The sequence below is a fragment of the Melopsittacus undulatus genome, chromosome 6, assembly GCF_012275295.1.
Source record: "Melopsittacus undulatus isolate bMelUnd1 chromosome 6, bMelUnd1.mat.Z, whole genome shotgun sequence".
NCBI lineage: Eukaryota > Metazoa > Chordata > Aves > Psittaciformes > Psittaculidae > Melopsittacus > Melopsittacus undulatus.
This window is the reverse complement of record NC_047532.1, coordinates 82,798,534-82,810,834: the sequence shown is the minus strand read 5'-3', so window position 1 is coordinate 82,810,834 and position 12,301 is coordinate 82,798,534. Positions and strand designations below refer to the sequence as shown.

At 37.2% G+C, this 12,301-nt stretch overlaps 1 protein-coding gene across 3 annotated transcripts in view; it reads left to right on the top strand.

Moving 5' to 3' along the window:
• Positions 1–12,301, top strand: part of STAG2 (STAG2 cohesin complex component) — a 77,761-nt gene that overhangs the window by 50,050 nt on the left and 15,410 nt on the right. For all 3 annotated transcript variants that reach the window (XM_031048179.2, XM_034063478.1, XM_031048180.2), the window contains 12 exons: positions 37–116; positions 625–732; positions 1,609–1,720; positions 2,320–2,437; positions 3,183–3,286; positions 4,009–4,101; positions 4,287–4,376; positions 5,388–5,591; positions 7,091–7,161; positions 7,566–7,653; positions 7,755–7,835; positions 10,863–10,955. In XM_031048179.2, the coding sequence (XP_030904039.1) occupies positions 37–116; positions 625–732; positions 1,609–1,720; positions 2,320–2,437; positions 3,183–3,286; positions 4,009–4,101; positions 4,287–4,376; positions 5,388–5,591; positions 7,091–7,161; positions 7,566–7,653; positions 7,755–7,835; positions 10,863–10,955 (1,242 nt within the window). The remainder of the gene's footprint in view (positions 1–36; positions 117–624; positions 733–1,608; positions 1,721–2,319; positions 2,438–3,182; positions 3,287–4,008; positions 4,102–4,286; positions 4,377–5,387; positions 5,592–7,090; positions 7,162–7,565; positions 7,654–7,754; positions 7,836–10,862; positions 10,956–12,301) is intronic.

Genomic DNA, 12,301 nt, shown 5'->3' with positions numbered 1-12,301 from the left:
TCTTTGAAAATACTTTACTTTCTTTTGTGTTCTTAGGATAGAATTGTGTCTATGACTCTTGACAAAGAATATGATGTTGCAGTCCAAGCAATAAAATTACTCACTCTTGTTTTACAGTAAGTATATGTGTATCTCCTTATCTGACCTATAGCAAATATTAACATGTTCAAGTATTTCTCATACCTGTGGGCAAGGACAGCAACTTGACAGAACTCAGATAATCCAAAATCTAGGGAAACGTCTGCATCTCACTCTCAAATAAGAACTTCAAAAAGTAACCTGGCTAGAGCAGTGCTATTACTTACCACATTTAAGTGTGAAGCCTGGCAGCTTAGAACTCAGCCTCCCTAATTTTGGCGCTGTTGTGGATTGAAGAAATACAGTATGTATGTGAACATTACACAGTAACTGAACTTCTGAGTATAACCTTCTACCAAATGCTCATACTTTATCAGTAATTTGTGTTTAGGAAGACTTTGGAATTAAGCTATCTTGGTTTTGGTTTTAACATTATAAATTTAAGGAAAAGATTTAGATTGTCCTTCATTTTCATCTCCCTCATTAGAGTTCATAGTCTGTTGACTCAGCTTGGTTCGTTTTTTTCCTTCTCATTCCCACCCCTAGGAGTAGTGAAGAAGTCCTGACTGCAGAAGACTGTGAGAATGTCTACCATCTGGTTTATTCTGCTCATCGGCCAGTAGCAGTTGCCGCAGGGGAATTTCTTTATAAAAAGTAAGATGGAGAAATTAGTTATTTTTTGCACTTACAGGTTTTAGTGTGAGCATTAATACTATGATTTCCATTAATAAAAGGAAAAATGGAGTAACAAAGTGGCCTTAAGAAAAAACTGAGTAATGAAATGGTCTTAAGAACAAACTTGCAGAATATATGATGCTACTGTAGTTTTGGAACTGTTGTAGTTTTTCTGAATGGGAAAAAGAGAATAATTTTGAAGGCTGCACTCTAAAAGCTTGTGCCTACAGGGAATATAATAAAAACATTCTTGTCTTCTCCTTTCCTGTCCTTCCTATGTTCTGTGAAGCATCTTAAAATGCTGATGCAGTTTGATAGGAAAACATGCACTTGCATCATAATGGGTGTTTTCCCACTTTGAGTGTCATGTGCCCCCAAGTTGGCTTATATCACCAGTTCATGAGGTATTTTTTCTGTTTAAAAACATTGAAAAAAGAAGAGTCAGTACACATCAAGTGTGTAGGTAAACAAAATAGAGTTTCTATCTAATACTTCCTAGACCTTGTTCCAGTATTTCTTTGTGCCTTTAATGTCTCATGTGGGGAAGTTCAGTAAATGTAATTTGATAAAGAGGAGCATTGGGACCTCAAGCACCTGCAGTTATCACAAGTATTTGTTAAAGTATTCTGTTATAATTATACGTTCCATTGAAAACCGTCAGTGAAATACCAATGCAGCATATATGAAATTGTTCAAATGATACATGGCTCAAATGACTTCCTTTCAAAATAAAAGCATGGAGCCGGGCAGCAAGGTATTGAGTGTGTGTCTGTAGAAAAACCAGTATGTTGATGTGAGTTGACTGTGGCAAAGGCAATGAGGAAGAAACTTGTCCTGGAATAATTTTTCTTTTAGGCTTTTCAGCCGCAGAGATCCTGAAGACGATGGAATACTTAAAAGGAGGGGAAGGCAAAGTCCGAATGCTAATCTTGTGAAGACATTAGTGTTTTTCTTTTTGGAAAGTGAAGTAAGTTGAGTTTCAGGGCTGTCTTTGATTTGTGGTGTAGGTTTTGTTTGTTGGGTTTTTGTTACTTGTTACTGGTTTTTCTTTTCCCCACTCATTGGTTAGTAACTATGAATCCATGCTGGTTTTCTTAGTATTTGAGCAGCCTGGGAGCCAGCTGACTGTTCAGTGTGGTTATGCGTATTTGAAGGATCTGACCAGTACACAGTGTTGAGACAGGCTGTGGGCTTTACTCTGACAAATATTCTTCTGTCATTCTGCATGTTAATACATAGGCGGAAAGAACTTGTGATTTAGGAGATTATAAGGGGAGGAGGGAAAACCAACCAACCAAAACATAACCCCACAACCACCACCCCTGCTCTCCTATCCCCAAAGGTCTGACAGATCTTGTGGCATGACTCTGTAGTGATGCTCTGGGTTCAACTTTTTAAGTTAATTGAGGAAGAGGCTTCTGTTGACCCAGAGAGTTGGCAGAATTTTCTCTCTTCTTTGTTTTATGCCACAGACAGGAGCCAAATGAGACAAATACCTTGTATCATGGCAAGTTCTCTAATGAGCTTTATTACTGATGAATAATAATGAATCTGTTCCCATTTTAGTTGCATGAACATGCTGCATATCTTGTGGACAGCATGTGGGACTGTGCAACAGACCTCTTGAAGGACTGGGAATGTATGAACAGTCTTCTGTTGGAGGAGCCTCTCAATGGAGAAGAACGTAAGAGATTTTTGGAGATCCTTACATTGCTCTGCAGTTTCTGTTAGTCTTGATTTATAAGAGTATAAGTTGTTTACATTTATGAGTCCCCAAATACTCTATTTTTATGTGACTGTAATAAATCAGTAAATACTAACTACAGAATATAAGGAAGAGTAAAAAGACATCACTTCTAATATGGAAGTGAGACACAGAACAACAGTGGTGAGGAGAAAAGAGAGGGAATAAGCATGTAGTGTCCAGTTGCCTTGTTCCACAAGTTCAGGCTGCAATTCTGGCTTTTGAGAAACCAAGTTGCTTGTGAAACTGCTTCATTTATTGAGCATTAAAATTACCTTATGGAAAAATACTGTCATTTTTCTGATGACAGTAAAAACAGCTCTACCCCTTGGCATAGTTCTGTACTTCATAAGTCCTAGTAAGTGGACCTCAGAAAAGTGAAAAGGAACTAAAATGATTATAAAACTTGGTATTTGTTCCGTCCTGTCCTTTGACTCATCCAGTTATATTCTCTCAATTTAAAATATTTTCTTGTGTTGTTTTATAAGGGGCTTATCCTCTCTATCCACTGTGTCACCCTCACCCCTGGAAACAAGCTAGTGGCCTAAATAACGCTCCCTGCCCCCTTTATTGTAACCCTTAAGGGGGGGGAAAGATACTGCCACACATTTTGATTCTTGGATACTAATACTTGTAGCAAATGAGAAATCAAGCTGTATAATAACATCTGTTTCATTAATTTCAGCTTTAACAGACAGACAGGAAAGCGCACTGATTGAAATAATGCTTTGTACAATTCGGCAAGCAGCTGAATGTCATCCTCCTGTGGGAAGAGGAACAGGGAAAAGGGTAAGAAGCAAAAAGCTACTCTTCTACAATTGTGGGAATGGCTGTGTGGGGACGGTGTAGGAAGAAGGAAGAAATTGCAGACAGCTCCTGCTGAAGGGACTGAATTCAGGAATTCAGCTTTGGTCTTCACAGCCCCTCAGATTCTCACTACCCGGCTAGTCCACTTTTCCAGGGCTTTGGCATGTGCTCAATACTGTTTGGAGTACATTTGATTTTATTGTTGAAGGTAGTACAGAATGAAAGAATATTGGTTGGAAAGGAGAACAAAAATCAAAGCTTGGAGAAAGCAAAAACTATTTTCAGTTTGAAAGAGGAAAATGAGAGAACATACTTCATAATCTCTCGATCATGTAAGAGTTTAGGCTGCCCTCTTTACTGGGGCATTAAGCAGGGATGGGAACTCCTTTCAAAGCTTTTGGTAAGAAACCTACTTACAAACAGATTGAGAACTTGTATGGTCAGATTTGACATATGAATTGAGTAAGTATCATTAAAAAACATAAGTTGAAAGGTTTGCAGCTCCTTCATTGTCAAGACCAGCCTTCTTATAGTGGTGTTTTGTGGCAGGGCAGGATTTATTTTTTTTGTGAAGTGTCTCTCCCTCTTCCCCCAATATTTTACAGTGATATTAAAAGGTCAGCGTACCTCTCATTTCATTAATGGCAATGCAATACTGCATTAGAACTTTTAGTTGTAAAATCCTTACAATATTGATCTTTCAGGTGCTGACAGCAAAGGAAAAGAAAACCCAGTTGGATGACAGGACAAAAATTACTGAACTTTTTGCAGTGGCACTTCCTCAGCTGCTAGCAAAGGTGTGATTCCATTTCTTACTGATAGACAGTTGTTGAAATCTTAACAAGTGTAGTTTTGTAATTAACTGTATGACTTGTACAAGTTTTCATTTTTTGCTATTAGTCTCTATTAGTATTTATTGTTTTATAACAAATTATTTTGTCCAAGACTTTAATTTCAGCTTTTTTCCTTGTCAATATTACAGTATTCTGTAGATGCAGAAAAAGTCACCAACTTACTGCAGTTACCACAGTACTTTGATTTGGAAATCTATACAACAGGGCGATTAGAAAAGGTAAGGTAACAGTCAGTAAAACTTAACACAGAAATTGAAACCCCAGAATTTAGATTTAGTCACTGGAATTTCAGTTGCCATTTATCATAATCCTTACTGAGAGTGTGAGACTTTGACTTCAGAGCTGTGACTGGCTGCTGTTCTTAAGGATGCTGAAACTCTTGAGTTGTTAGAAAACTGGCAAGTTTTAACAGAGAATCTTGCCAGTTAGATGAACTTCATGTAAGAGCGTTTATTACCACTTTATGGTCATGCTTAAGGTACGCTGCCTGACATACAAAGCTTGTAGAAATAGCTTAATAAGTTTTCTTTTTGTGATCACTGAAACTGATTAATCACCATTTTCATTTCAATGAAACATGGGAAAACTACCAGATCACAAATCATGTATATTGCTCTCCTTTTATCTGCCATGGTGGTGAAATTGGTGTAAGCTATTCGCACCTCTCTTTTCTCCTTAGATTTGCTGTATTGTGAAGCAAGTGGAAATAACTATATGGAAATAATATAGGGTCAGAAAAGTAATAACATGTTTAGTTGACAGCACAGCCTAGCAGTGATAGAGTAGCAGTGAGCAACTCAGGTTGAGGGGAGGCATGTAAGAACAACTTCAGTTGCTGACACTTGAGTGTTATGAAACTATATCTTCAATTATGCAGCTTTTAAGAACACGTATAAATGTTTGTGTGAGTGGGAGATAAATGCGTCCATGTTGTTCAGTTGTCACTGCACATTCAAGTGTTAGATAAAACCATACTGACAATTGCACATTTTAATGACTTCTTAAAATGCATTGAATCCTTAGCCATTGACAAGCTTCTACTTACTTCTTTGCTAAATAGATTTTAATATACTTTGAACTTCCAGAAGTGTTTTGTCCTCTGTATCCTAGTTACAAAAGTAATAAATGGAATGTATCTTCTAAAATTCCTTAAGGTTTATTAAAAATACATGTGTTTGTATGTGTATATATATGAGTAATTTTTCTTCCATGCCTCGTCTTTCTTGTAGCATTTGGATGCCTTACTGCGACAAATCCGGGATATCGTAGAGAAGCACACAGATATAGATGTCTTGGAAGCCTGTTCAAAAACATACCACGCTCTCTGTAATGAAGAATTCACCATTTTCAACAGGGTTGACATTGCAAGAAGTCAGTTAATAGATGAGTTGGCAGACAAGTTTAATCGACTTCTTGAAGACTTCCTGCAAGAGGTATTTTAATGTGCAAGATCAACTTTTCCTGCCCCTGTACATATTTCCAGTATGTTTTTCTGCCTTCCAGAAGGGATGGGATCATCCCTCTGACTTCTAAGAATTGTTCAGTCAGGCACAATACTACAACACTATCATGGCTGTGATTATATGAACTCAGACTGTTCTATGTTAGAACAGTGAGTTTTCAATTTTAATCTCCTTTTCACAAGTGTCTTTTGGGAATTTGAAAAGTTTCAGATAAACTATGAAATTATGTCAATTTTTTACCTTTTAAGTTTTGAAGCTCATGAGAGATGCAGTGTTGTAATTCCACTAGGATTCTCCTCAGATCTGCTGGAGTTGCTAGTCTTGCCTGTGGTTGCATATTGCTGTTGTGAAATATCAAATCTCTTGAAAGCACTCACCCTTTTTTCCTGGATGCAAGCAGATGCAATTAATAGCTTAAAAATCACTTTGTTCCCACACTGTGCTAATCTGAAGAGTGAGAATTTTCTGATAGCTTTATAACATTGTGGGATCACTGACATTCAGACAAAACTTGTTTCTCCTCCTCCTCATTTGATAAGGAACATGGGAAGTGTGTTTTTGACAACTTCATTCTCCACACTTCACTGATTATTTTATCAAGCTTTGCTCCTGTTCCTCTTGCTTAGTGACCTGAACTAGGACTTTGCTCTAGAAACTGTAGACTTATGCAGACTACATAAGAAATGTGCCTTGTAATCCATTTTTTTCCCCTTTGTAAGAAAAAGGAGAGCTAAAGCAAGGAAATTAAATGTCAGACTGTTGCCTTGAAGGAAAATAGCAAATACTTTGGTAGAAGTGCTGAAATCCACAGTGCTTTGATAAGGTTGTGCAACTCAGAACAGTAAAGCACGATGAGCTTGCAGTATCTCTGCTAAACTGAGGAGTTTCTGTGACCTTAGATATTTTATCCTGTATATTTAAATAGATATTTTTGGTTGGACACTTTCCTTTTTACTCTCTCTCCAAATGCAAATTTGTCAAACCTTGTGGGAAAATTAGAACAAATAATTTCTCTCAAGACCCTTTTTTCCTGTGATTAAAGTATGATTGAGGTACTGACCTATGGCCCATCTAGTCCAGTATCCATTGTCTGACAGTGGCCTCTGCTGGATTCTTCAGAGAAAACTGAAGCACCTACATAATACATTGTATTCTGCTATCCTAGACTCTTTCAGGTTTTTTTTTCCCCCCTTCTCCTCGCTTCCCCTTCAGTGTTTCTCCACATGCTGCTGTTTCTAAACATGAATTGCTACCTTCTTTCTCAAACTCTTTAACTCTTCTAAAGCAAATACGTTATCGATAAGTATTTTAGATGCAGCTCTCTGCTTGCTGTTGGTTAGATTTTGGGGTGTGTTTTTTCTGCTTGTTGTTTGGGGTTGGTTTTGATTGTTTAAGAAAACAATCTGAAGTTCCCTTTGCTTGCTTAGCATACATTGCGTGGGGTATCTTACTATATGATTATTAAACAGGGGGAGGAACCTGATGAAGATGATGCATATCAAGTCTTGTCCACACTGAAGAGAATCACTGCTTTTCACAAGTAGGCTTCTGCAAACATCTGTCAGGGTTTGTGGTGGTGGGGGGTGATGGTTGTGTTTGGTTTTAATTTGTTACCAACTTTTTAATACAACTTGGAGGGATTTTTTTGTTGTGGTGTTTTATTTTGCTTAGTGTGAATGGTGAAGAGTTGTGCAGAGCATGATGTATTTTGAATATACAAAGATTATATACAAAATGGAATCCTGATTTTATTATTTGCGTTGTATAATATTTTTCTGGTGTTGGGAGTGTGTTTTGTTGAGGTTTAATGGGGGTATATGTAGCCTTTTTGGGGGGTATTTAGGTTTTTAATATTTTAGACCAGTTAAGCATTTAGTAGTTGTTAACATCAAACTGCAGAAATGGTGTTAAGTTATATCTTTGCTTCATTTCTTATGTTCCCAGTGCTCATGATCTGTCAAGATGGGACTTGTTTGGCTGCAACTACAAGTTATTGAAAACTGGCATTGAAAATGGAGACATGCCAGAACAGGTCTGTAGTGAAGTGTGTTCTATAGGTACAACAGTAAATAGCTTTTGTTGTTGTCTTTTATTGGCCTCTGTCATCTAATACCTTTTCTCTTTTGATTTCAGATTGTTATTCATGCACTGCAGTGTACTCATTATGTAATCCTTTGGCAGCTAGCGAAAGTCACTGAAAGCAGTTCCACAAAGGTATGCCTTATTCCAGCTGTACTAGTAAACAAACATTTGTGTGTACCTGAAGTGTCATCAAGTGGGAACTCTAATGGAATTAATTAAGACTAAGATTTTTTTGTTTAATACTGATGCCTGCTTTAATCTGCTTTTCTAATAAGTTCTTCAGAATTCATAATATTAATAGTGGAATACTTGACTTTTAAACCCTGTATTTCTCTAAATTATTATAGTTTTATTATTTAAACATTATTACTATTCTTATTTTGACAGAATTTTAAAGTAATTGTAGTAAATAAATGCAATACATCATAGTTTGGCACAGTAAACAGTACAGTACTAAGGAGGGGTAGGATGCCAACTAAGAAACACTGTATAGTCAGTCTTACTATTTGAAAGAGGTGAGCTTGAATTTCTTTGCAAACTCAGAAGTATCAGTGACAAGTCAGTGAGATAAAAGAATTTGCACACTGCTGTAACATTCTTGCTGCTCAGTATATTGCAGTGGCACTTAGCTCTTCATCAGTCTTTTCAATGTGTTGTTACAGATATGAAAAGACAAATTCAATTTCAGACTTTCTCAGGGAATCAGAGGGCCTGTTCTGTGTCTATGTATAGCAACCTTGAAGGGCAGAGCTCTGGCAAATGTCATCTTTCTAATTTCACTTCTTGAAAAGTCTTGGAGGAAGGATTAAGGTTTCTTGTACTGGACGGCATTGCTTGAAGAGGGCGATGAGGTGGTTTGCTGTGTGAACAGCCTAATGAAAGATGGGTTTTGAAAGACAGAATGGAGTTTAAGTGCTGAAACATTTTGATTTCTTTAACTAAAAAAAAACAAACCTTATAATCAAATGTACTTTTTCAGGAAGCCTTCTGCAGTACTGTGAGAAGGGTATATTTTGTGCTCTTTCACTGGAAACTTACGCTGGGATTGCACTTTGTTATTGGAGTTACTGATAGCACATCCTTTATGTCAGAGATGAAATAAGTACATTCTTCAGGGTTTTTCAACACTTGGATTGCCATACTTAAGAAGAAGTAGTTGTAGGCATCTGTCATAATTTATTAGGGAGAAAACAAAGAGAACTAATGGCATTAATAATTCATAATATATAAATTTCAATTTGTAATTAATAATCCATTATTATGATAAACTAATTCTAATGTGAGGATATATAAATTCTTTCTTTTAGGGTTTGCTAGCATGAGCTTCTGGTAGGTACAGGAATGGAGAAGCATGCTTTGTAACTTGTACTAATGCTTTTTATAACAGAGAACACCTTTGTGAGATTGTAGTGTTTCTTTCTACTTTTAGCTATCATGTTAAGATTTCATTATTCCAGTGAATAATTGTGGCCTTACTGATTCAGTAATTGCAGTCTTCAGTGCTGGCTGGCTAAGCTAGTTTACCCATCTGGTATTTAATGGCTTTTAGCATTTCCAAACCCGAAAATGTCTGATACAGATACATAAACTATTGAGAACCACTTAAGTGAGTGAAGGATCTGGAAAGCATCTGGAGGCTTTGTTAGCAAAAGGATAGTCATCAATCTGAGTCTGTTATAATAGTGATTAAACCTCTATCATGAGCCTCATGGCAGAAGCAGAGCTAAATACTGAAACGTTTGGTTTCAGATGAAGATTAGCTTAGCAATTTTGCAGTAAAATGTAATTTGTAGTACTTTCAGCAGGTATGAAAAGAACTCATTTGGAAAGTGGTTCTTTATTGAGACTGTTGTCCACTCCTGTATAATAAAATGGGTTAAATTAAAGCTTTCTTAGTTGTGGTTCAGATGTTAAACCTGTTCTATTGTATTTAACTGCTTGACTGCTGCCAGATAGACTACGAACGTGAAGTTCCATTGTCTTCCATTCAATGTCATTGGAACGTAACAGTAAAGAAGTTGAAACACACAAACAGAAGTGACAGAAATGTACTGTGCCTGAAGTTTTGCTGTGGCAACTGCTGACTGCGTTGCTGGTTTTGAACAGGTTGACTAAGTACAGGAATCAGCTTCATCATGCTAAACTAAGAGACTAAATAGTTCAATTTTTATTAGAATTTAAATGTTTGATTCTTCATAAAGGGAAGAATAATCCCACGTGTAATTCTCGTAACATCAGTATAAGTAATCTGAATGGTAAATGTTGAGAGGAAATATGTTGTTGTTGACTGTGTTCTAAAATCATATTATACTTAAACTCATAGTCAAGAAACAGCTGTTGAGATTCCCATTGAGGTTAAATAATGTGTTGTGTCAGTGTGTTAACCTGCTTCCTTGATGGGAGAGACTTGTTTTGGTTTAGATAGAGTGTATAGTTTCTAAGCTTCTCAGGGGTATTTATTTTGTCTGGGCTGATGCTGGTTACGCAGTTGGTCTTCCCCTGTTGTACATTAGCTTCATGTGGTTGAGAAACCCCAATTATGCCACATACGTGGATTGAATTTGTACTGATTGGATAATTTATATGCTCAGTAATCTATTTATCTGGAAGTTATTGCAACACTTAGAAAGCTACAAATCTTTTTTTTTCCCCAATGGTAGAGGGGTAGAAACCCCCAACTCCCATCTGACCTTTTACTTTATCCCCAAGCCATGAGTTACAAAACAAAATCAATAGTGCATTGTAGCCTTGTTACTGTAGTTACCTAAAATCCATCCTCTAGGTTGAGACTACGGGTATTTTTTAAAGAGAAAATGCTTTGTGCTCTGTGATCTTGTCTGGTTTTGGAAGGGGGGGGGGTTTGGTGGTTGGGTCTTTTGGTGGGGGGGTGTATTTGAGCAGGAAGGGGAGATGCTACTGTTGTTTAATAACTCATTTTACAGTTTTCATCCCAACTTTCATCTCTTTTTGCGGTACACGGGATGACAAAATTGAGGAAATTGCTGCCTGCTGTTTTTATTTGTAATAGTGATTTTTAAATAAGGCCGTGACCTTGTGTATTGCAACTTTATGGTGCTTAGTTCTGTGAAAATGCAGACGCTAAATGTCACTATAAAACTGTAAGAGCAAACCTGTTACATGAAATCCTTCTCTTTAAAGGAGGATCTTCTGCGTCTGAAGAAGCAGATGAGAGTGTTCTGTCAAATTTGTCAACACTACCTGACCAATGTAAACACTGCTGTTAAGGAACAGGTTAGTGACTCTTGTTCATTCTTGTAGTCTTCTAATATGCTTTAAAGCAGTTGAAAAGTTCCTCTTGCTAATATTTTTAGGGCTTCTGTAGGAATGTGATGCTTTTTGGATGCTGAGGCTGAATGCCCTTCAAGTGTGAATACATAGTGTACTTGCATGCTTGTCTTCCTTTAGCTGATTTAGGTAGGATTTGGAAACCAATTTAAACTTTATTTGTTCTATTAATTTTAGGCAGCATAAGCTTCTATTCAAAGACAGATTTGTATATTTGTTTAAGCAATGACTGGGCAGGCTCGCTACAGAACCCTTCTAGTTTGTAAGTTAGGTGGGAGAGTTCCATATCAAAGCTCTTGCTTACCAAGTGGTCATGACACACTTCTGGAGAAGCTCATTGTGGATTCATAGAACTGGAACTGGAAAAGCTAGGGACATCTACTTAAAAGGCACAAGTTAGGTTTTTAGTTTTGTCTTTGAATGTTTTTGCTTTCTTCTCACATTTTTACTATGATATAGATGTGCTCATCCACTCAAGAACTGTGAAAACAACTTATTTTCCTCTTCCTATAAACCTGTGAGGACTGGGGCAACTTCTCAGTCTTCTCCCCTTCACTATGTTGCTGCATGCAGAATATAGTCTTCAGTTCTTTGGAGTCCCAGGATTTTGGGGATCAGTGAATCAGGAGAAAAATAATGGGTGCCTAACATGGGCACGTGTTCATATATTCATATATAGTGTGCACTGCGACCTACATTTCTTTTTTTGTGCTCACCCTTGGCTACACTCACACATTGGTCAGTTGTTAACAGAATTGTTTAGAGATCTTTGGAGACCACTCCTGCAGATGCTTGGAGGCCTTAACAGTGATGTAGTGCTCGGAAGAGATGTGAGCAGTTTTCACATTATCAGTTTTATAGTCAGTGCCTCCTACAATTGTACTCTCTGGGGGAGAGTTTTACCTGGAACTAAGTTCTTGCATATTTCAGACATAAAATATGTAGGTATTTAGTCCTTGCAAGCAGTGCCTGACATTTCAAGCAGCTTTTGTCCCAAGTTGTGTTTTTTTGGGGAAAAAAAAGAGAGGAAACGTGTAAGTTTTGGGTGTTATTTTTTATCTTCTGTTTCAAGAATTGAGACATCACCTTCAGAAAGACTTGTCTTGTTCTGAGGGCAGTAGGGTCAAAGGAAGAGGTTAAACTGAAGGGGCTGAGTCGCTTCCAGTCTGTGGTCAAATAGTCATGACACTCAAAGGAGCTTCAGTGTCCAGTGAAGAGCACAGGTTACTGATAGCAGGGTTAATTTTAAGTAAATGCCTTTAACAAGTCTAAAATGAAAAAGCAAACAAGCC